Source organism: Oncorhynchus nerka, linkage group LG18, assembly GCF_034236695.1.
Source record: "Oncorhynchus nerka isolate Pitt River linkage group LG18, Oner_Uvic_2.0, whole genome shotgun sequence".
Classification (NCBI taxonomy): Eukaryota; Metazoa; Chordata; class Actinopteri; order Salmoniformes; family Salmonidae; genus Oncorhynchus; species Oncorhynchus nerka.
The window spans coordinates 6,460,685-6,481,556 of NC_088413.1; the positions used below are offsets into that span (position 1 = coordinate 6,460,685).

The 20,872-nt window shown below is 44.3% G+C and overlaps 1 protein-coding gene across 4 annotated transcripts in view; it reads right to left on the reverse strand.

Moving 5' to 3' along the window:
• Positions 1 to 10,897, reverse strand: part of LOC135561729 (uncharacterized) — a 24,966-nt gene extending 14,069 nt beyond the window's left edge. For 3 of the 4 annotated variants that reach the window (XM_065003475.1, XM_065003474.1, XM_065003472.1), the window contains exons 1-3: positions 10,824 to 10,896; positions 2,646 to 3,113; positions 2,002 to 2,220 (exon numbers count right to left, since the gene is read on the reverse strand). In XM_065003475.1, coding sequence (XP_064859547.1) covers positions 2,002 to 2,220; positions 2,646 to 2,733 — 307 coding nt within the window. In that variant the 5' untranslated portion in view covers positions 2,734 to 3,113; positions 10,824 to 10,896. Of the gene's footprint in view, positions 1 to 2,001; positions 2,221 to 2,645; positions 3,114 to 10,823 lie in introns of all 4 variants that reach the window. The other variant, XM_065003473.1, reaches the window with a different exon arrangement.
• Positions 10,898 to 20,872: the final 9,975 nt, after the last annotated feature.

The window sequence follows — 20,872 nt, forward strand, 5'->3', positions numbered from 1 at the left end:
GGGGAGGCAAGGAGAGAGGAGAGAAGAGGAGGAGGGGAGGCAAGGCGAGAAGAGGAGAGAGGAGGAGGGGAGGCAAGAAGAGAAGAGGAGAGAGGTGGAGGGGAGGCAAGAAGAGAAGAGGAAGAAATGAGGAGGAGGGGAGGCAAGGAGAGAAGAGGAGGAGGAGGGGAGGCAAGGAGAGAAGAGGAGGAGGGGAGGCAAGGAGAGAGGAGAAGAGGAGGAAGAGGGGAGGCAAGGAGAGAAGAGGAGAGAGAAGGAGGAGAGGCAAGGAGAGAGGAGAGAAGAGGAGGAAGAGGGGAGGCAAGGAGAGAGGAGAGAAGAGGAGGAAGAGGGGAGGCAAGGAGAGAAGAGGAGAGAGGAGGAGGGGAGGCAGGGGCAGAGGAGAGAAGAGGAGGAAGAGGGGAGAGGAGGAGGGGAAGCAAGGAGCCAGGAGATGAGAGGGGAAAATAGAGGAGAAGAAGAGGGGGGGAGGAGAGGAGGGGGAAAGGAAAGGTGAAGAGTAAAATCCAACATTTTCAGTCAATAAAAACGTTCCTATTCACATGTTTTTATGAAGTAATGTCATAACCACGACAGATGTGATGGAAACAGGAAGTGGGATCTTTAACTGTTTGACACGGTGGGATCTTTAACTGTTTGGCACGGTGGGATCTTTAACTGTTTGACACGGTGGGATCTTTAACTGTTTGACACGGTGGGATCTTTAACTGGTCGACTGTTTGACACGGTGGGATCTTTAACTGTTTGACACGGTGGGATCTTTAACTGTTTGACACGGTGGGATCTTTAACTGTTTGGCACGGTGGGATCTTTAACTGGTCGGCTGTTTGACACGGTGGGATCTTTAACTGTTTGACACGGTGGGATCTTTAACTGTTTGACACGGTGGGATCTTTAACTGTTTGACACGGTGGGATCTTTAACTGTTTGACACGGTGGGATCTTTAACTGGTCGGCTGTTTGACACGGTGGGATCTTTAACTGGTCGGCTGTTTGACACGGTGGGATCTTTAACTGGTCGGCTGTTTGACACGGTGGGATCTTTAACTGGTCGGCTGTTTGACACGGTGGGATCTTTAACTGTTTGACACGGTGGGATCTTTAACTGTTTGACACGGTGGGATCTTTAACTGGTCGGCTGTTTGACACGGTGGGATCTTTTACTGGTCGGCTGTTTGACACGATGGGATCTTTAACTGGTCGGCTGTTTGACACGATGGGATCTTTAACTGGTCGGCTGTTTGACACGGTGGGATCTTTAACTGGTTGACACGGTGGGATCTTTAACTGTTTGACACGGTGGGATCTTTAACTGGTCGGCTGTTTGACACGGTGGGATCTTTAACTGGTTGACACTGTGGGATCTTTAACTGGTCGGCTGTTTGACACGGTGGGATCTTTAACTGGTCGGCTGTTTGACACGGTGGGGTCTTTAACTGTTTGACACGGTGGGATCTTTAACTGGTTGACACTGTGGGATCTTTAACTGGTCGGCTGTTTGACACGGTGGGATCTTTAACTGTTTGACACGGTGGGATCTTTAACTGTTGCTAATCCTGTAGACTAGCCTACCCATACTGCATCTGTTGTGGGCCTAGAGCGCAGGTGCCAAGACCACAGCAGGTACATTTGATTTAACGCAGCAGGTTTCTATTGGTAGAGTTGAACATTTTTGTGACCCAAAATTATTGTTAGGGTTGAAAATGCGATGGAAACAGATTGAACTTCAGATTGCTATTCGGTACATGAAAGCCCCCCAAAAAAAATATATGTTTTTACGTGTCTTATGACATCACTCAGTTTTGTTTATCCTCAACATCCTGTTTGGTAGAAACACCAAATGCATATTTTCTTCATACTGAATGCATATTTTCTTCATTCATCTTTAAATATTGGATGGAAACCGAGCTACTATTTAATATCAACTGTTAATCAATCGATGTACAATCAATGAATGGTCCGTCTAAACTGTCGATCGTCCAACCGAAGTCCCCCGCCCACCTGACAGCGAGGCGTTGCCACGGAGAGCGGGCGGGTCCGTCTCCGTGTCACACAGCAACCAGCTCACTCCAGAACCCGTCCTCCCGTTGTTACAGACGGGCTTCTCCTCGCCGCTCCGGTTGGAGTTCTGTCCCGCAGGGGTCAGCCCGGGGTCGCACTGCGTTGGCACTTCCTGGTCCCCACAGGGGTCAAAGGTCACACAGTGGAAGTTTACCCTCGCTGCAGCAGAGAGAGAGAGAGAGAGAGGTGACTTTTCAAGTATCTGTTTGTGTCATATTTCCTGTGTCAGTGATCTCGGTTACGATAAAGGCTGTATGTTTCACAACCCTGTCTTTCACACACACACACACACACACACACACACACACACACACACACACACACACACACAGAGAGAGAGAGACACACACACACACACACACACACACAGAGACACACCCACACACAGAGACACACTCACACACAGAGACACACACACAGACAGACACACAGACACACACACACAGAGACACACAGACACACACAGACACACACACGTCTGTGTCTGTCTGTTAATCTGTCAGATTATTTTGAGGGCCCAGAAAGAGTAGCTGCTGTTTTGGCAACAGCTAATGGGGATCCATAATAAATACAAAAATAAATACCTCTGTGTGAAGTGAAGAACTCTGGGAGACAGATGATGAAGGCGAGGAGGATGAGGATGAAGAGTTTGATGAGTGCTTCTCTCGTCATGGTAACGCATGACACACGGTCAGACAGACACGTATTATGTCTCTCTCTCTGTCTGTTCCTCCACGAGTTCAGTAGTATACTCTGTCTGTCTCTCTCTCTGTCTGTCTCTCTCTCTCTGTCTCTGTCTGTCTCTCTCTCTGTCTGTCTCTCTCTCTCTCTCTCTCTCTCTGTCTGTCTCACTCCGTCTCTCTCTCTCTGTCTCACACTGTCTCTCTCTCTGTCTGTCCTTCTCTGTCTCCGTTTCTGTCTGTCTCTCTCTGTCTGTCTGTCTCTCTGTCTCCCTCCTCTCTCTGTCTCGCCTCATCTATGAACAGAGAAACCAGAGAATGTTACACACTGTGGCTCACTACTCAGCTTCCTCTGTCACTTCCTGAAACTGTCTTAGAGAGAGAGCGAGAGAGAGTGAGAGAAGTGGAAAGCGAGAAGAGCGACAGAGATACAGAGAGTGGGAGAAAGACAGAGAGTTGGAGATAGAAAGATGATTATTTTGAATTGCTTCTCTCCTGAGGGACTCTGGGTAATGGGGTTTATTTAGTAAGAATGTTCTGTGTTCTAGTTAAGTAATTGCAAATGCTCTGACAACTGTGTATGTCAAATAAAATAAAATATTATTTGTTCCCAAATACAACAGGTGTAGTAGACCTCACAGTGAAATGCTGAATACAACAGGTGTAGGTAGACCTGACAGTGAAATGCTGAATACAACAGGTGTAGGTAGACCTCACAGTGAAATGCTGAATACAACAGGTGTAGTAGACCTCACAGTGAAATGCTGAATACAACAGGTGTAGTAGACCTGACAGTGAAATGCTGAATACAACAGGTGTAGGTAGACCTCACAGTGAAATGCTGAATACAACAGGTGTAGTAGACCTCACAGTGAAATGCTGAATACAACAGGTGTAGGTAGACCTGACAGTGAAATGCTGAATACAACAGGTGTAGGTAGACCTCACAGTGAAATGCTGAATACAACAGGTGTAGTAGACCTCACAGTGAAATGCTGAATACAACAGGTGTAGTAGACCTGACAGTGAAATGCTGAATACAACAGGTGTAGGTAGACCTTACAGTGAAATGCTGAATACAACAGGTGTAGGTAGACCTCACAGTGAAATGCTGAATACAACAGGTGTAGTAGACCTCACAGTGAAATGCTGAATACAACAGGTGTAGTAGACCTCACAGTGAAATGCTGAATACAACAGGTGTAGGTAGACCTGACAGTGAAATGCTGAATACAACAGGTGTAGGTAGACCTGACAGTGAAATGCTGAATACAACAGGTGTAGTAGACCTGACAGTGAAATGCTGAATACAACAGGTGTAGTAGACCTCACAGTGAAATGCTGAATACAACAGGTGCAGGTAGACCTCACAGTGAAATGCTGAATACAACAGGTGTAGTAGTCCTCACAGTGAAATGCTGAATACAACAGGTGTAGGTAGACCTCACAGTGAAATGCTGAATACAACAGGTGTAGGTAGACCTCACAGTGAAATGCTGAATACAACAGGTGTAGGTAGACCTTACAGTGAAATGCTGAATACAACAGGTGTAGGTAGACCTGACAGTGAAATGCTGAATACAACAGGTGTAGTAGACCTGACAGTGAAATGCTGAATACAACAGGTGTAGGTAGACCTGACAGTGAAATGCTGAATACAACAGGTGTAGGTAGACCTGACAGTGAAATGCTGAATACAACAGGTGTAGGTAGACCTCACAGTGAAATGCTGAATACAACAGGTGTAGTAGACCTCACAGTGAAATGCTGAATACAACAGGTGTAGGTAGACCTTACAGTGAAATGCTGAATACAACAGGTGTAGGTAGACCTCACAGTGAAATGCTGAATACAACAGGTGTAGTAGACCTCACAGTGAAATGCTGAATACAACAGGTGTAGGTAGACCTCACAGTGAAATGCTGAATACAACAGGTGTAGTAGACCTGACAGTGAAATGCTGAATACAACAGGTGTAGTAGACCTGACAGTGAAATGCTGAATACAACAGGTGTAGGTAGACCTCACAGTGAAATGCTGAATACAACAGGTGTAGGTAGACCTCACAGTGAAATGCTGAATACAACAGGTTAGGTAGACCTGACAGTGAAATGCTGAATACAACAGGTGTAGTAGACCTGACAGTGAAATGCTGAATACAACAGGTGTAGGTAGACCTTACAGTGAAATGCTGAATACAACAGGTGTAGGTAGACCTTACAGTGAAATGCTGAATACAACAGGTGTAGGTAGACCTCACAGTGAAATGCTGAATACAACAGGTGTAGGTAGACCTGACAGTGAAATGCTGAATACAACAGGTGTAGTAGACCTCACAGTGAAATGCTGAATACAACAGGTGTAGTAGACCTCACAGTGAAATGCTGAATACAACAGGTGTAGTAGACCTGACAGTGAAATGCTGAATACAACAGGTGTAGGTAGACCTGACAGTGAAATGCTGAATACAACAGGTGTAGTAGACCTCACAGTGAAATGCTGAATACAACAGGTGTAGGTAGACCTCACAGTGAAATGCTGAATACAACAGGTGTAGTAGACCTCACAGTGAAATGCTGAATACAACAGGTGTAGTAGACCTTACAGTGAAATGCTGAATACAACAGGTGTAGGAAGACCTCACAGTGAAATGCTGAATACAACAGGTGTAGGTAGACCTCACAGTGAAATGCTGAATACAACAGGTGTAGTAGACCTCACAGTGAAATGCTGAATACAACAGGTGTAGGTAGACCTCACAGTGAAATGCTGAATACAACAGGTGTAGGTAGACCTCACAGTGAAATGCTGAATACAACAGGTGTAGGTAGACCTGACAGTGAAATGCTGAATACAACAGGTGTAGGTAGACCTGACAGTGAAATGCTGAATACAACAGGTGTAGTAGACCTCACAGTGAAATGCTGAATACAACAGGTGTAGTAGACCTTACAGTGAAATGCTGAATACAACAGGTGTAGGTAGACCTCACAGTGAAATGCTGAATACAACAGGTGTAGTAGACCTGACAGTGAAATGCTGAATACAACAGGTGTAGTAGACCTGACAGTGAAATGCTGAATACAACAGGTGTAGGTAGACCTCACAGTGAAATGCTGAATACAACAGGTGTAGGTAGACCTCACAGTGAAATGCTGAATACAACAGGTTAGGTAGACCTGACAGTGAAATGCTGAATACAACAGGTGTAGTAGACCTGACAGTGAAATGCTGAATACAACAGGTGTAGGTAGACCTTACAGTGAAATGCTGAATACAACAGGTGTAGGTAGACCTTACAGTGAAATGCTGAATACAACAGGTGTAGGTAGACCTCACAGTGAAATGCTGAATACAACAGGTGTAGGTAGACCTCACAGTGAAATGCTGAATACAACAGGTGTAGGTAGACCTCACAGTGAAATGCTGAATACAACAGGTGTAGGTAGACCTCACAGTGAAATGCTGAATACAACAGGTGTAGGTAGACCTCACAGTGAAATGCTGAATACAACAGGTGTAGTAGACCTCACAGTGAAATGCTGAATACAACAGGTGTAGTAGACCTTACAGTGAAATGCTGAATACAACAGGTGTAGGTAGACCTCACAGTGAAATGCTGAATACAACAGGTGTAGGTAGACCTCACAGTGAAATGCTGAATACAACAGGTGTAGGTAGACCTCACAGTGAAATGCTGAATACAACAGGTGTAGGTAGACCTCACAGTGAAATGCTGAATACAACAGGTGTAGGTAGACCTCACAGTGAAATGCTGAATACAACAGGTGTAGGTAGACCTCACAGTGAAATGCTGAATACAACAGGTGTAGGTAGACCTCACAGTGAAATGCTGAATACAACAGGTGTAGTAGACCTTACAGTGAAATGCTGAATACAACAGGTGTAGGTAGACCTCACAGTGAAATGCTGAATACAACAGGTGTAGGTAGACCTCACAGTGAAATGCTGAATACAACAGGTGTAGGTAGACCTCACAGTGAAATGCTGAATACAACAGGTGTAGGTAGACCTCACAGTGAAATGCTGAATACAACAGGTGTAGTAGACCTTACAGTGAAATGCTGAATACAACAGGTGTAGGTAGACCTCACAGTGAAATGCTGAATACAACAGGTGTAGGTAGACCTCACAGTGAAATGCTGAATACAACAGGTGTAGGTAGACCTCACAGTGAAATGCTGAATACAACAGGTGTAGGTAGACCTCACAGTGAAATGCTGAATACAACAGGTGTAGGTAGACCTGACAGTGAAATGCTGAATACAACAGGTGTAGGTAGACCTTACAGTGAAATGCTGAATACAACAGGTGTAGGTAGACCTGACAGTGAAATGCTGAATACAACAGGTGTAGTAGACCTTACAGTGAAATGCTGAATACAACAGGTGTAGTAGACCTCACAGTGAAATGCTGAATACAACAGGTGTAGTAGACCTCACAGTGAAATGCTGAATACAACAGGTGTAGGTAGACCTGACAGTGAAATGCTGAATACAACAGGTGTAGGTAGACCTGACAGTGAAATGCTGAATACAACAGGTGTAGTAGACCTCACAGTGAAATGCTGAATACAACAGGTATAGGTAGACCTCACAGTGAAATGCTGAATACAACAGGTGTAGGTAGACCTCACAGTGAAATGCTGAATACAACAGGTGTAGGTAGACCTGACAGTGAAATGCTGAATACAACAGGTGTAGTAGACCTTACAGTGAAATGCTGAATACAACAGGTGTAGGTAGACCTCACAGTGAAATGCTGAATACAACAGGTGTAGGTAGACCTCACAGTGAAATGCTGAATACAACAGGTGTAGGTAGACCTCACAGTGAAATGCTGAATACAACAGGTGTAGGTAGACCTCACAGTGAAATGCTGAATACAACAGGTGTAGGTAGACCTCACAGTGAAATGCTGAATACAACAGGTGTAGGTAGACCTGACAGTGAAATGCTGAATACAACAGGTGTAGGTAGACCTTACAGTGAAATGCTGAATACAACAGGTGTAGGTAGACCTGACAGTGAAATGCTGAATACAACAGGTGTAGTAGACCTTACAGTGAAATGCTGAATACAACAGGTGTAGGTAGACCTCACAGTGAAATGCTGAATACAACAGGTGTAGTAGACCTGACAGTGAAATGCTGAATACAACAGGTGTAGGTAGACCTCACAGTGAAATGCTGAATACAACAGGTGTAGTAGACCTCACAGTGAAATGCTGAATACAACAGGTGTAGGTAGACCTCACAGTGAAATGCTGAATACAACAGGTGTAGGTAGACCTCACAGTGAAATGCTGAATACAACAGGTGTAGGTAGACCTCACAGTGAAATGCTGAATACAACAGGTGTAGGTAGACCTTACAGTGAAATGCTGAATACAACAGGTGTAGGTAGACCTCACAGTGAAATGCTGAATACAACAGGTGTAGGTAGACCTTACAGTGAAATGCTGAATACAACAGGTGTAGTAGACCTCACAGTGAAATGCTGAATACAACAGGTGTAGTAGACCTTACAGTGAAATGCTGAATACAACAGGTGTAGGTAGACCTCACAGTGAAATGCTGAATACAACAGGTGTAGGTAGACCTCACAGTGAAATGCTGAATACAACAGGTGTAGGTAGACCTCACAGTGAAATGCTGAATACAACAGGTGTAGGTAGACCTCACAGTGAAATGCTGAATACAACAGGTGTAGGTAGACCTCACAGTGAAATGCTGAATACAACAGGTGTAGGTAGACCTCACAGTGAAATGCTGAATACAACAGGTGTAGGTAGACCTCACAGTGAAATGCTGAATACAACAGGTGTAGGTAGACCTTACAGTGAAATGCTGAATACAACAGGTGTAGGTAGACCTCACTTTACGTTTCAGACCAGAAAGTGTCTTTTAAAGTATTATTTTTTAATCACAGGTTGCAATTCATGACATTGTCCACAGGATGGCGCTGGTGGTCACTTTGGGCTCAGTGGCTCTGTCTCCTCTGTCCCCCCCCCCAAGTCATCTGTCCTTCCTCCCAGAGTGCACTTGTTCTCTTCCCTTCGTGGATTTGACAGTAAAGGCCCGTTGGATTCAGTCCGATCACAGGTTACAGACAGCGGAGCATCAATGACTAGTGTAAGAAACGACCTCTAGTCCATCCATCAATGACTAGTGTAAGAAACTACCTCTAGTCCATCCATCATCACCATTAGATGTGATCAATCAGGATAGTCCATCCATCATCACCATTACATGTGATCAATCAGGATAGTCCATCCATCACCATTAGATGTGATCAATCAGGATAGTCCATCCATCACCATTAGATGTGATCAATCTGGATAGTCCATCCATCATCACCATTAGATGTGATCAATCAGGATAGTCCATCCATCCATCATCACCATTAGATGTGATCAATCAGGATAGTCCATCCATCCATCATCACCATTAGATGTGATCAATCAGGATAGTCCATCCATCCATCATCACCATTAGATGTGATCAATCAGGATAGTCCATCCATCCATCATCACCATTAGATGTGATCAATCAGGATAGTCCATCCATCCATCATCACCATTAGATGTGATCAATCAGGATAGTCCATCCATCCATCATCACCATTAGATGTGATCAATCAGGATAGTCCATCCATCATCACCGTTAGATGTGATCAATCAGGATAGTCCATCCATCCATCATCACCGTTAGATGTGATCAATCAGGATAGTCCATCCATCCATCATCACCATTAGATGTGATCAATCAGGATAGTCCATCCATCCATCATCACCATTAGATGTGATCAATCAGGATAGTCCATCCATCATCACCATTACATGTGATCAATCAGGATAGTCCATCCATCCATCATCACCATTAGATGTGATCAATCAGGATAGTCCATCCATCATCACCATTACATGTGATCAATCAGGATAGTCCATCCATCATCACCATTAGATGTGATCAATCAGGATAGTCCATCCATCCATCACCATTACATGTGATCAATCAGGATTGACTGTAAAAAATTACACGTAAAATGTTCCCTCTTAAAAAAAATATTAAAAAACTGTCCCAGATTTTCAACACATGAAATTGGTGATGAATTGACTACGGTTCCAGTCAACTGTATTACCATAGAAACAGACCAATGGGTAACCAATCACCAGGACAGAAACAGACCAATGGGTAACCAATCACCAGGACAGAAACAGTACCAATGGACAACCAATCACCAGGACAGAAACAGTACCAGACCAATGGACAACCAATCACCAGGACAGTACCAGACCAATGGACAACCAATCACCAGGACAGAAACAGTTACCAGACCAATGGACAACCAATCACCAGGACAGTTCCAGACCAATGGACAACCAATCACCAGGACAGAAACAGTACCAGACCAATGGACAACCAATCACCAGGACAGAAACAGACCAATGGGTAACCAATCACCAGGACAGAAACAGACCAATGGGTAACCAATCACCAGGACAGAAACTGACCAATGGGTAACCAATCACCAGGACAGAAACAGACCAATGGGTAACCAATCACCAGGACAGAAACAATTGACTACGGTTCCAGTCAACTGTATTACCATAGAAACAAATGACAACATGGATTCGATTCCAGATCGTTTGGATATGATATAGGGCCACTTCGGCATGAAAGTGTGTAACATACGATAGAAAACAGTGCTTGACTTTGACTGAAATTAGGTACCGGTACTCATTTTGGGTTCCAGTACTGTTTATATTTAGGTGCAGGAGCTCCACAATACTTTAGAGATAATATTATATAAAACGAACAGGATTTGAAGCAGTAGACCATTTTGCTAATCTTTAATGATTTGTTATTCTTATTGTTTGGTATTTTCTTAAAACTGCATTGTTGGTTAAAAGGGCTTGTAATTACGCATTTCACTGTAAGGTCTAGCTACACCTGTTGTATTCGGCGCATGTGACAAATACAATTTGATTTGAGGTGCCGGTATTCAGCGTCTTGAGCTTCTGCCCAAGTCAAGCACTGGCGATAGAAAATATACTTACTTGAATGAACCTATGTCCGGTTTTTGGGATATCGGGCTGTGGACTTGATTGGGTTGGAATGGTTCCGTTCCACACGTTCTAGATTTGCTAAACTTTTGTAGCGTAACTTTCCGATGGACCAATCCTGGACTGCCCAGGGACCAGCCAATGGTTATGTCAGCACTCATGGGCGTGATTATTTTTTTTGAATAATTAATGCAAGGCATCATGGGTATATTTGAGAGTGGGTTTAAATTTAGTCACCATCTCTAGTATCTCAACTTGCATACAACTTTTACACTGTGTAGTCCTTAAATTAGTACAACATGGTCAAATAAAACAATACAAAAGGCTTAAACGGTCATTTATATATTTGAACGAAGTTCAGTTACCATGACAACCATATAAAACTGTTTCACGTACAACTGTCTGTCCATCAAACCAGAGAAAGAAATAATAAACTTGACTCTAATATCGTTGCTTATTTAAACTTGCCTCTTAATATCTTTGCTTATTTAAACTTGCCTCTTAATATCTTTGCTTATTTAAACCTCTAATATCTTTGCTTATTTAAACCTCTAATATCTTTGCTTATTTAAACCTCTAATATCTTTGCTTACTTAAACTTGCCTCTTAATATCTTTGCTTATTTAAACCTCTAATATCTTTGCTTATTTAAACCTCTAATATCTTTGCTTATTTAAACCTCTAATATCTTTGCTTATTTAAACCTCTAATATCTTTGCTTATTTAAACCTCTAATATCTTTGCTTATTTCAACTCTAATATCTTTGCTTATTTAAACCTCTAATATCTTTGCTTATTTAAACCTCTAATATCTTTGCTTATTTAAACTCTAATATCTTTGCTTATTTCAACTCTAATATCTTTGCTTATTTAAACCTCTAATATCTTTGCTTATTTAAACCTCTAATATCTTTGCTTATTTAAACTCTAATATCTTTGCTTATTTCAACTCTAATATCTTTGCTTATTTAAACCTCTAATATCTTTGCTTATTTAAACTCTAATATCTTTGCTCGTGAAAGTCGACTGTGCAGTCTGCATACGGAAGTAGAGTGAAGGGACACAAGCGTCCGCTGGTCAAGTGCTTCTGTAAATTCACGTGCACCACCGTCAACTAAAGACAACAAAACAGACAGGAAGATGCGATGAAGTTATTCTGACTCTCTACACTAGTAAAACAAAAAAAAAACTCACAGTGGAAGTGAGCCGATACAAGGTAAGAAACTACTTGTTTTGTTTCGCTAAAGACCACAGCGCTGCTCGTCTTGTCATATAAAACTCACAAATCACAGTAGTTTTGATGATAATGATGATGATAGTCAAGTTTAAATAAGCAAGTCCGGAGTACCCATAAAGGGGAAATGCTTCGGCCGGTAGGGATGCTTCGAAAGCGGCGTGAAATCAGAGGAAAGCTGGGTGTTCCAACCGGCCTCGGGTCTCCTGTGATTGTTCCTGTGGCGCTTTACTTTCAGGAATTCACAAACTCACTCAAATGTTTCTATTTAATAGGCTACTAATTCCAGCGTCTCTGGCAGACTGATTAGTCAGATTGATTTATAGTACATTTTAACGAGTCGCTTGTCTGCCTGGTCCAAATCCTACTGAACGCCTCGCTGTGCCATGTATACTCATGATGTGAATATCTTCTGCTATGCGAACTGGCATAATGTTTATTTGTTGTTAATATGTTTTGCTATGTGATGTTGCGCATTAAACTCATGCCGCGTTTAAAACAACTGTGAGGTCAGAACCCGGGAAATATTCGATTTCCCGAATTCAGTGCGTTCAAGACAACTGGGAACTCTGAAAAAACGAGCACCAACTGATTAAAATAGTTTTGAATGGTCATTTTAACTCGGTTTTCCAAGTCGGTAACTCGGGACTCTTTTTAGAGCTTCGACTTTCCCGACCTTAAGATCACTGATGTCATTGGCCTTGTATTTTGCGAGTTCCCAATTGTCCTGAAAAGCACCATCAATCCCAGTTGTAAAGATGGACTAGTCACTAGATAGATGGTCAGGACACTACTGATACAGCAGGTAGACTAGTCACTAGATAGATGGTCAGGACACTACTGGTACAGCGGGTAGACTAGTCACTACTAGATAGATGGTCAGGACACTACTGGTACAGCAGGTAGACTAGTCACTAGATAGATGGTCAGGACACTACTGGTACAGCAGGTAGACTAGTCACTACTAGATAGATGGTCAGGACACTACTGGTACAGCGGGTAGACTAGTCACTACTAGATAGATGGTCAGGACACTACTGGTACAGCGGGTAGACTAGTCACTACTAGATAGATGGTCAGGACACTACTGGTACAGCAGGTAGACTAGTCACTAGATAGATGGTCAGGACACTACTGGTACAGCAGGTAGACTAGTCACTAGATAGATGGTCAGGACACTACTGGTACAGCAGGTAGACTAGTCACTAGATAGATGGTCACGACACTACTGGTACAGCAGGTAGACTAGTCACTAGATAGTGGTTGGAGAGAGAGTGTGGTTGGAGAGAGAGTGTGTGTGTGTGTGTGGTTGGAGAGTGTGTGTGTGGTTGGAGTCTGTATGTGGTTGTAGTCTGTATGTGGTTGTAGTGTGTGTGGGGTTGTAGAGTGTGTGATTGTAGTGTGTGTGTGTGGTTGTAGTGTGTGTGTGTGGTTGTAGTGTGTGTGTGTGTGGTTGTAGTGTGTGTGTGTGGTTGTAGTGTGTGTGTGTGGTTGTAGTGTGTGTGTGTGGTTGTAGTGTGTGTGTGGGGTTGTAGTGTGTGTGTTCTCTCCAGCTTATTGTTTTGTCTCTGAGCTGCACAGCATATATTTATATTAGAGACGGCTCTGTATATATTTATATTAGAGGCGGCTCTGTATATATTTATATTAGAGACGGCTCTGTATATATTTATATTAGAGACGGCTCTGTATATATTTATATTAGAGACGGCTCTGTATATATTTATATTAGAGACGGCTCTGTATATATTTATATTAGAGACGGCTCTGTATATATTTATATTAGAGACGGCTCTGTATATATTTATATTAGAGACGGCTCTGCATTGATCCTCTGTATATATTTATATTAGAGACGGCTCTGTATATATTTATATTAGAGACGGCTCTGTATATATTTATATTAGAGACAGCTCTGTATATATTTATATTAGAGACGGCTCTGCATTGATCCTCTGTATATATTTATATTAGAGACGGCTCTGTATATATTTATATTAGAGACGGCTCTGTATATATTTATATTAGAGACGGCTCTGTATATATTTATATTAGAGACGGCTCTGTATATATTTATATTAGAGACGGCTCTGTATATATTTATATTAGAGGCGGCTCTGTATATATTTATATTAGAGACGGCTCTGTATATATTTATATTAGAGACGGCTCTGTATATATTTATATTAGAGACGGCTCTGTATATATTTATATTAGAGACGGCTCGGCATTGATCCTCTGTATATATTTATATTAGAGACGGCTCTGTATATATTTATATTAGAGACGGCTCTGTATATATTTATATTAGAGACGGCTCTGTATATATTTATATTAGAGACGGCTCTGTATATATTTATATTAGAGACGGCTCTGTATATATTTATATTAGAGGCGGCTCTGTATATATTTATATTAGAGGCGGCTCTGTATATATTTATATTAGAGACGGCTCTGTATATATTTATATTAGAGACGGCATTAGACAGTGTGTCTATATCCTACTGTAGTAGAGAGGTCTGTATGTAGACTACATTCTGCTAGGTGTGTCTATATCCTACTGTAGTTCCTCGGGGAAGAAATGGGATGGTTCCTCGGGGAAGAAATGGGATGGGTCCTCGGGGAAGAAATGGGATGGGTCCTCGGGGAAGAAATGGGATGGGTCCTCGGGGAAGAAATGGGATGGGTCCTCGGGGAAGAAATGGGATGGGTCCTCGGGGAAGAAATGGGATGGGTCCTCGGGGAAGAAATGGGATGGGTCCTCGGGGAAGAAATGGGATGGGTCCTCGGGGAAGAAATGGGATGGGTCCTCGGAAGAAATGGGATGGGTCCTCGGAAGAAATGGGATGGGTCCTCGGAAGAAATGGGATGGGTCCTCGGAGAAGAGAGGGAAGAGAAGGGATGTGATCAATCAAATCTATTTATAAAGCCCTTCTTACATCAGCTGATATCTCAAAGTGCTGTACAGAAACCCAGCCTAAAACCCCAAACAGCAAACAATGCAGGTGTAGAAGCACAGTGGCTAGGAACAACTCCCTAGAAAGGCCAAAACCTAGGAAGAAACCTAGAGAGGAACCAGGCTATGAGGGGTGGCCAGTCCTCTTCTGGCTGTGCCGGGTAGAGAGGAACCAGGCTATGAGGGGTGGGCCAGTCCTCTTCTGGCTGTGCCTGGTATAGATTAGAAACCTAGAGAGGAACCAGGCTATGAGGGGTGGCCAGTCCTCTTCTGGCTGTGCCGGGTGGAGATTATAACAGAACATGGCCAAGATGATTGGTGACCGGGAAGAGAGGAGATGAGGAACAGACACAGTTCTTCTGTTGGTTCTAAGGAGACACTTTAGGGTTCCTTTGGTCCCTCTGTAGGGTCCCTCTGTAGGGTCAGTCTGTAGGGTCCCTCTGTAGGGTCCGTCTGTAGGGTCCGTCTGTAGGGTCCCTCTGTAGGGTCCGTCTGTAGGGTCCAGTTCATTAGATGAGAGAGACAGTGTCCATCGCCTCATTGCTCTCCAGAGAGACAGTGTCCATCTCCTCATTGCTCTCTAGTTCATTAGATGAGAGAGACAGTGTCCATCTCCTCATTGCTCTCCAGAGAGACAGTGTCCATCTCCTCATTGCTCTCCAGAGAGACAGTGTCCATCTCCTCATTGCTCTCCAGAGAGACAGTGTCCATCTCCTCATTGCTCTCTAGTTCATTAGATGAGAGAGACAGTGTCCATCTCCTCATTGCTCTCCAGAGAGACAGTGTCCATCTCCTCATTGCTCTCTAGTTCATTAGATGAGAGAGACAGTGTCCATCTCCTCATTGCTCTCCAGAGAGACAGTGTCCATCTCCTCATTGCTCTCCAGAGAGACAGTGTCCATCTCCTCATTGCTCTCCAGAGAGACAGTGTCCATCTCCTCATTGCTCTCTAGTTCATTAGATGAGAGAGACAGTGTCCATCTCCTCATTGCTCTCCAGAGAGACAGTGTCCATCTCCTCATTGCTCTCTAGTTCATTAGATGAGAGAGACAGTGTCCATCTCCTCATTGCTCTCCAGAGAGACAGTGTCCATCTCCTCATTGCTCTCTAGAGAGACAGTGTCCATCTCCTCATTGCTCTCCAGAGAGACAGTGTCCATCTCCTCATTGCTCTCTAGAGAGACCGTGTCCATCTCCTCATTGCTCTCTAGTTCATTAGATGAGAGAGACAGTGTCCATCTCCTCATTGCTCTCTAGTTCATTAGATGAGAGAGACAGTGTCCATCTCCTCATTGCTCTACAGAGAGACAGTGTCCATCTCCTCATTGCTCTCTAGTTCATTAGATGAGAGAGACCGTGTCCATCTCCTCATTGCTCTCTAGAGAGACAGTGTCCATCTCCTTATTGCTCTCCAGAGAGACAGTGTCCATCTCCTCATTGCTCTCTAGAGAGACCGTGTCCATCTCCTCATTGCTCTCTAGTTCATTAGATGAGAGAGACAGTGTCCATCTCCTCATTGCTCTCTAGTTCATTAGATGAGAGAGACAGTGTCCATCTCCTCATTGCTCTCCAGAGAGACAGTGTCCATCTCATCATTGCTCTCTAGTTCATTAGATGAGAGAGACAGTGTCCATCTCCTCATTGCTCTCCAGAGAGACAGTGTCCATCTCCTCATTGCTCTCCAGAGAGACAGTGTCCATCTCCTCATTGCTCTCTAGAGAGACCGTGTCCATCTCCTCATTGCTCTCTAGTTCATTAGATGAGAGAGACAGTGTCCATCTCCTCATTGCTCTCTAGTTCATTAGATGAGAGAGACAGTGTCCATCTCCTCATTGCTCTCCAGAGAGACAGTGTCCATCTCCTCATTGCTCTCCAGAGAGACAGTGTCCATCTCCTCATTGCTCTCCAGAGAGACAGTGTCCATCTCCTCATTGCTCTCTAGTTCATTAGATGAGAGAGACAGTGTCCATCTCCTCATTGCTCTCCAGAGAGACAGTGTCCATCTCCTCATTGCTCTCCAGAGAGACAGTGTCCATCTCCTCATTGCTCTCTAGAGAGACAGTGTCCATCTCCTCATTGCTCTCCAGAGAGACAGTGTCCATCTCCTCATTGCTCTCTAGTTCATTAAATGAGATAGACAGTGTCCATCTCCTCATTGCTCTCCAGAGAGACAGTGTCCATCTCCTCATTGCTCTCCAGAGAGACAGTGTCCATCTCCTCATTGCTCTCCAGAGAGACAGTGTCCATCTCCTCATTGCTCTCTAGTTCATTAGATGAGAGAGACAGTGTCCATCTCCTCATTGCTCTCCAGAGAGACAGTGTCCATCTCCTCATTGCTCTCTAGTTCATTAGATGAGAGAGACAGTGTCCATCTCCTCATTGCTCTCCAGAGAAACAGTGTCCATCTCCTCATTGCTCTCCAGAGAGACAGTGTCCATCTCCTCATTGCTCTCTAGTTCATTAGATGAGAGAGACAGTGTCCATCTCCTCATTGCTCTCCAGAGAGACAGTGTCCATCTCCTCATTGCTCTCTAGAGAGACAGTGTCCATCTCCTCATTGCTCTCCAGAGAGACAGTGTCCATCTCCTTATTGCTCTCTAGTTCATTAGATGAGAGAGACAGTGTCCATCTCCTCATTGCTCTCTAGTTCATTAGATGAGAGAGACAGTGTCCATCTCCTCATTGCTCTCCAGAGAGACAGTGTCCATCTCCTCATTGCTCTCCAGAGAGACAGTGTCCATCTCCTCATTGCTCTCTAGTTCATTAGATGAGAGAGACAGTGTCCATCTCCTCATTGCTCTCCAGAGAGACAGTGTCCATCTCCTCATTGCTCTCCAGAGAGACAGTGTCCATCTCCTCATTGCTCTCTAGAGAGACCGTGTCCATCTCCTCATTGCTCTCTAGTTCATTAGATGAGAGAGACAGTGTCCATCTCCTCATTGCTCTCTAGTTCATTAGATGAGAGAGACAGTGTCCATCTCCTCATTGCTCTCCAGAGAGACAGTGTCCATCTCCTCATTGCTCTCCAGAGAGACAGTGTCCATCTCCTCATTGCTCTCCAGAGAGACAGTGTCCATCTCCTCATTGCTCTCTAGTTCATTAGATGAGAGAGACAGTGTCCATCTCCTCATTGCTCTCCAGAGAGACCGTGTCCATCTCCTCATTGCTCTCCAGAGAGACAGTGTCCATCTCCTCATTGCTCTCTAGTTCATTAGATGAGAGAGACAGTGTCCATCTCCTCATTGCTCTCCAGAGAGACAGTGTCCATCTCCTCATTGCTCTCCAGAGAGACAGTGTCCATCTCCTCATTGCTCTCTAGAGAGACGTGTCCATCTCCTCATTGCTCTCTAGTTCATTAGATGAGAGAGACAGTGTCCATCTCCTCATTGCTCTCCAGAGAGACAGTGTCCATCTCCTCATTGCTCTCCAGAGAGACAGTGTCCATCTCCTCATTGCTCTCCAGAGAGACAGTGTCCATCTCCTCATTGCTCTCTAGTTCATTAGATGAGAGAGACAGTGTCCATCTCCTCATTGCTCTCCAGAGAGAGTGTCCATCTCCTCATTGCTCTCCAGAGAGACAGTGTCCATCGCCTCATTGCTCTCTAATTCATTAGATGAGAGAGACAGTGTCCATCTCCTCATTGCTCTACAGAGAGACAGTGTCCATCTCCTCATTGCTCTCTAGTTCATTAGATGAGAGAGACCGTGTCCATCTCCTCATTGCTCTCTAGAGAGACAGTGTCCATCTCCTTATTGCTCTCCAGAGAGACAGTGTCCATCTCCTCATTGCTCTCTAGAGAGACCGTGTCCATCTCCTCATTGCTCTCTAGTTCATTAGATGAGAGAGACAGTGTCCATCTCCTCATTGCTCTCTAGTTCATTAGATGAGAGAGACAGTGTCCATCTCCTCATTGCTCTCCAGAGAGACAGTGTCCATCTCATCATTGCTCTCTAGTTCATTAGATGAGAGAGACAGTGTCCATCTCCTCATTGCTCTCCAGAGAGACAGTGTCCATCTCCTCATTGCTCTCCAGAGAGACAGTGTCCATCTCCTCATTGCTCTCTAGAGACCGTGTCCATCTCCTCATTGCTCTCTAGTTCATTAGATGAGAGAGACAGTGTCCATCTCCTCATTGCTCTCTAGTTCATTAGATGAGAGAGACAGTGTCCATCTCCTCATTGCTCTCCAGAGAGACAGTGTCCATCTCCTCATTGCTCTCCAGAGAGACAGTGTCCATCTCCTCATTGCTCTCCAGAGAGACAGTGTCCATCTCCTCATTGCTCTCTAGTTCATTAGATGAGAGAGACAGTGTCCATCTCCTCATTGCTCTCCAGAGAGACAGTGTCCATCTCCTCATTGCTCTCCAGAGAGACAGTGTCCATCTCCTCATTGCTCTCTAGAGAGACAGTGTCCATCTCCTCATTGCTCTCCAGAGAGACAGTGTCCATCTCCTCATTGCTCTCTAGTTCATTAAATGAGATAGACAGTGTCCATCTCCTCATTGCTCTCCAGAGAGACAGTGTCCATCTCCTCATTGCTCTCCAGAGAGACAGTGTCCATCTCCTCATTGCTCTCCAGAGAGACAGTGTCCATCTCCTCATTGCTCTCTAGTTCATTAGATGAGAGAGACAGTGTCCATCTCCTCATTGCTCTCCAGAGAGACAGTGTCCATCTCCTCATTGCTCTCTAGTTCATTAGATGAGAGAGACAGTGTCCATCTCCTCATTGCTCTCCAGAGAAACAGTGTCCATCTCCTCATTGCTCTCCAGAGAGACAGTGTCCATCTCCTCATTGCTCTCTAGTTCATTAGATGAGAGAGACAGTGTCCATCTCCTCATTGCTCTCCAGAGAGACAGTGTCCATCTCCTCATTGCTCTCTAGAGAGACAGTGTCCATCTCCTCATTGCTCTCCAGAGAGACAGTGTCCATCTCCTTATTGCTCTCTAGTTCATTAGATGAGAGAGACAGTGTCCATCTCCTCATTGCTCTCTAGTTCATTAGATGAGAGAGACAGTGTCCATCTCCTCATTGCTCTCCAGAGAGACAGTGTCCATCTCCTCATTGCTCTCCAGAGAGACAGTGTCCATCTCCTCATTGCTCTCTAGTTCATTAGATGAGAGAGACAGTGTCCATCTCCTCATTGCTCTCCAGAGAGACAGTGTCCATCTCCTCATTGCTCTCCAGAGAGACAGTGTCCATCTCCTCATTGCTCTCTAGAGAGAGACAGTGTCCATCTCCTCATTGCTCTCTAGTTCATTAGATGAGAGAGACAGTGTCCATCTCCTCATTGCTCTCTAGTTCATTAGATGAGAGAGACAGTGTCCATCTCCTCATTGCTCTCCAGAGAGACAGTGTCCATCTCCTCATTGCTCTCCAGAGAGACAGTGTCCATCTCCTCATTGCTCTCCAGAGAGACAGTGTCCATCTCCTCATTGCTCTCTAGTTCATTAGATGAGAGAGACAGTGTCCATCTCCTCATTGCTCTCCAGAGAGACCGTGTCCATCTCCTCATTGCTCTCCAGAGAGACAGTGTCCATCTCCTCATTGCTCTCTAGTTCATTAGATGAGAGAGACAGTGTCCATCTCCTCATTGCTCTCCAGAGAGACAGTGTCCATCTCCTCATTGCTCTCCAGAGAGACAGTGTCCATCTCCTCATTGCTCTCTAGAGAGACCGTGTCCATCTCCTCATTGCTCTCTAGTTCATTAGATGAGAGAGACAGTGTCCATCTCCTCATTGCTCTCCAGAGAGACAGTGTCCATCTCCTCATTGCTCTCCAGAGAGACAGTGTCCATCTCCTCATTGCTCTCCAGAGAGACAGTGTCCATCTCCTCATTGCTCTCTAGTTCATTAG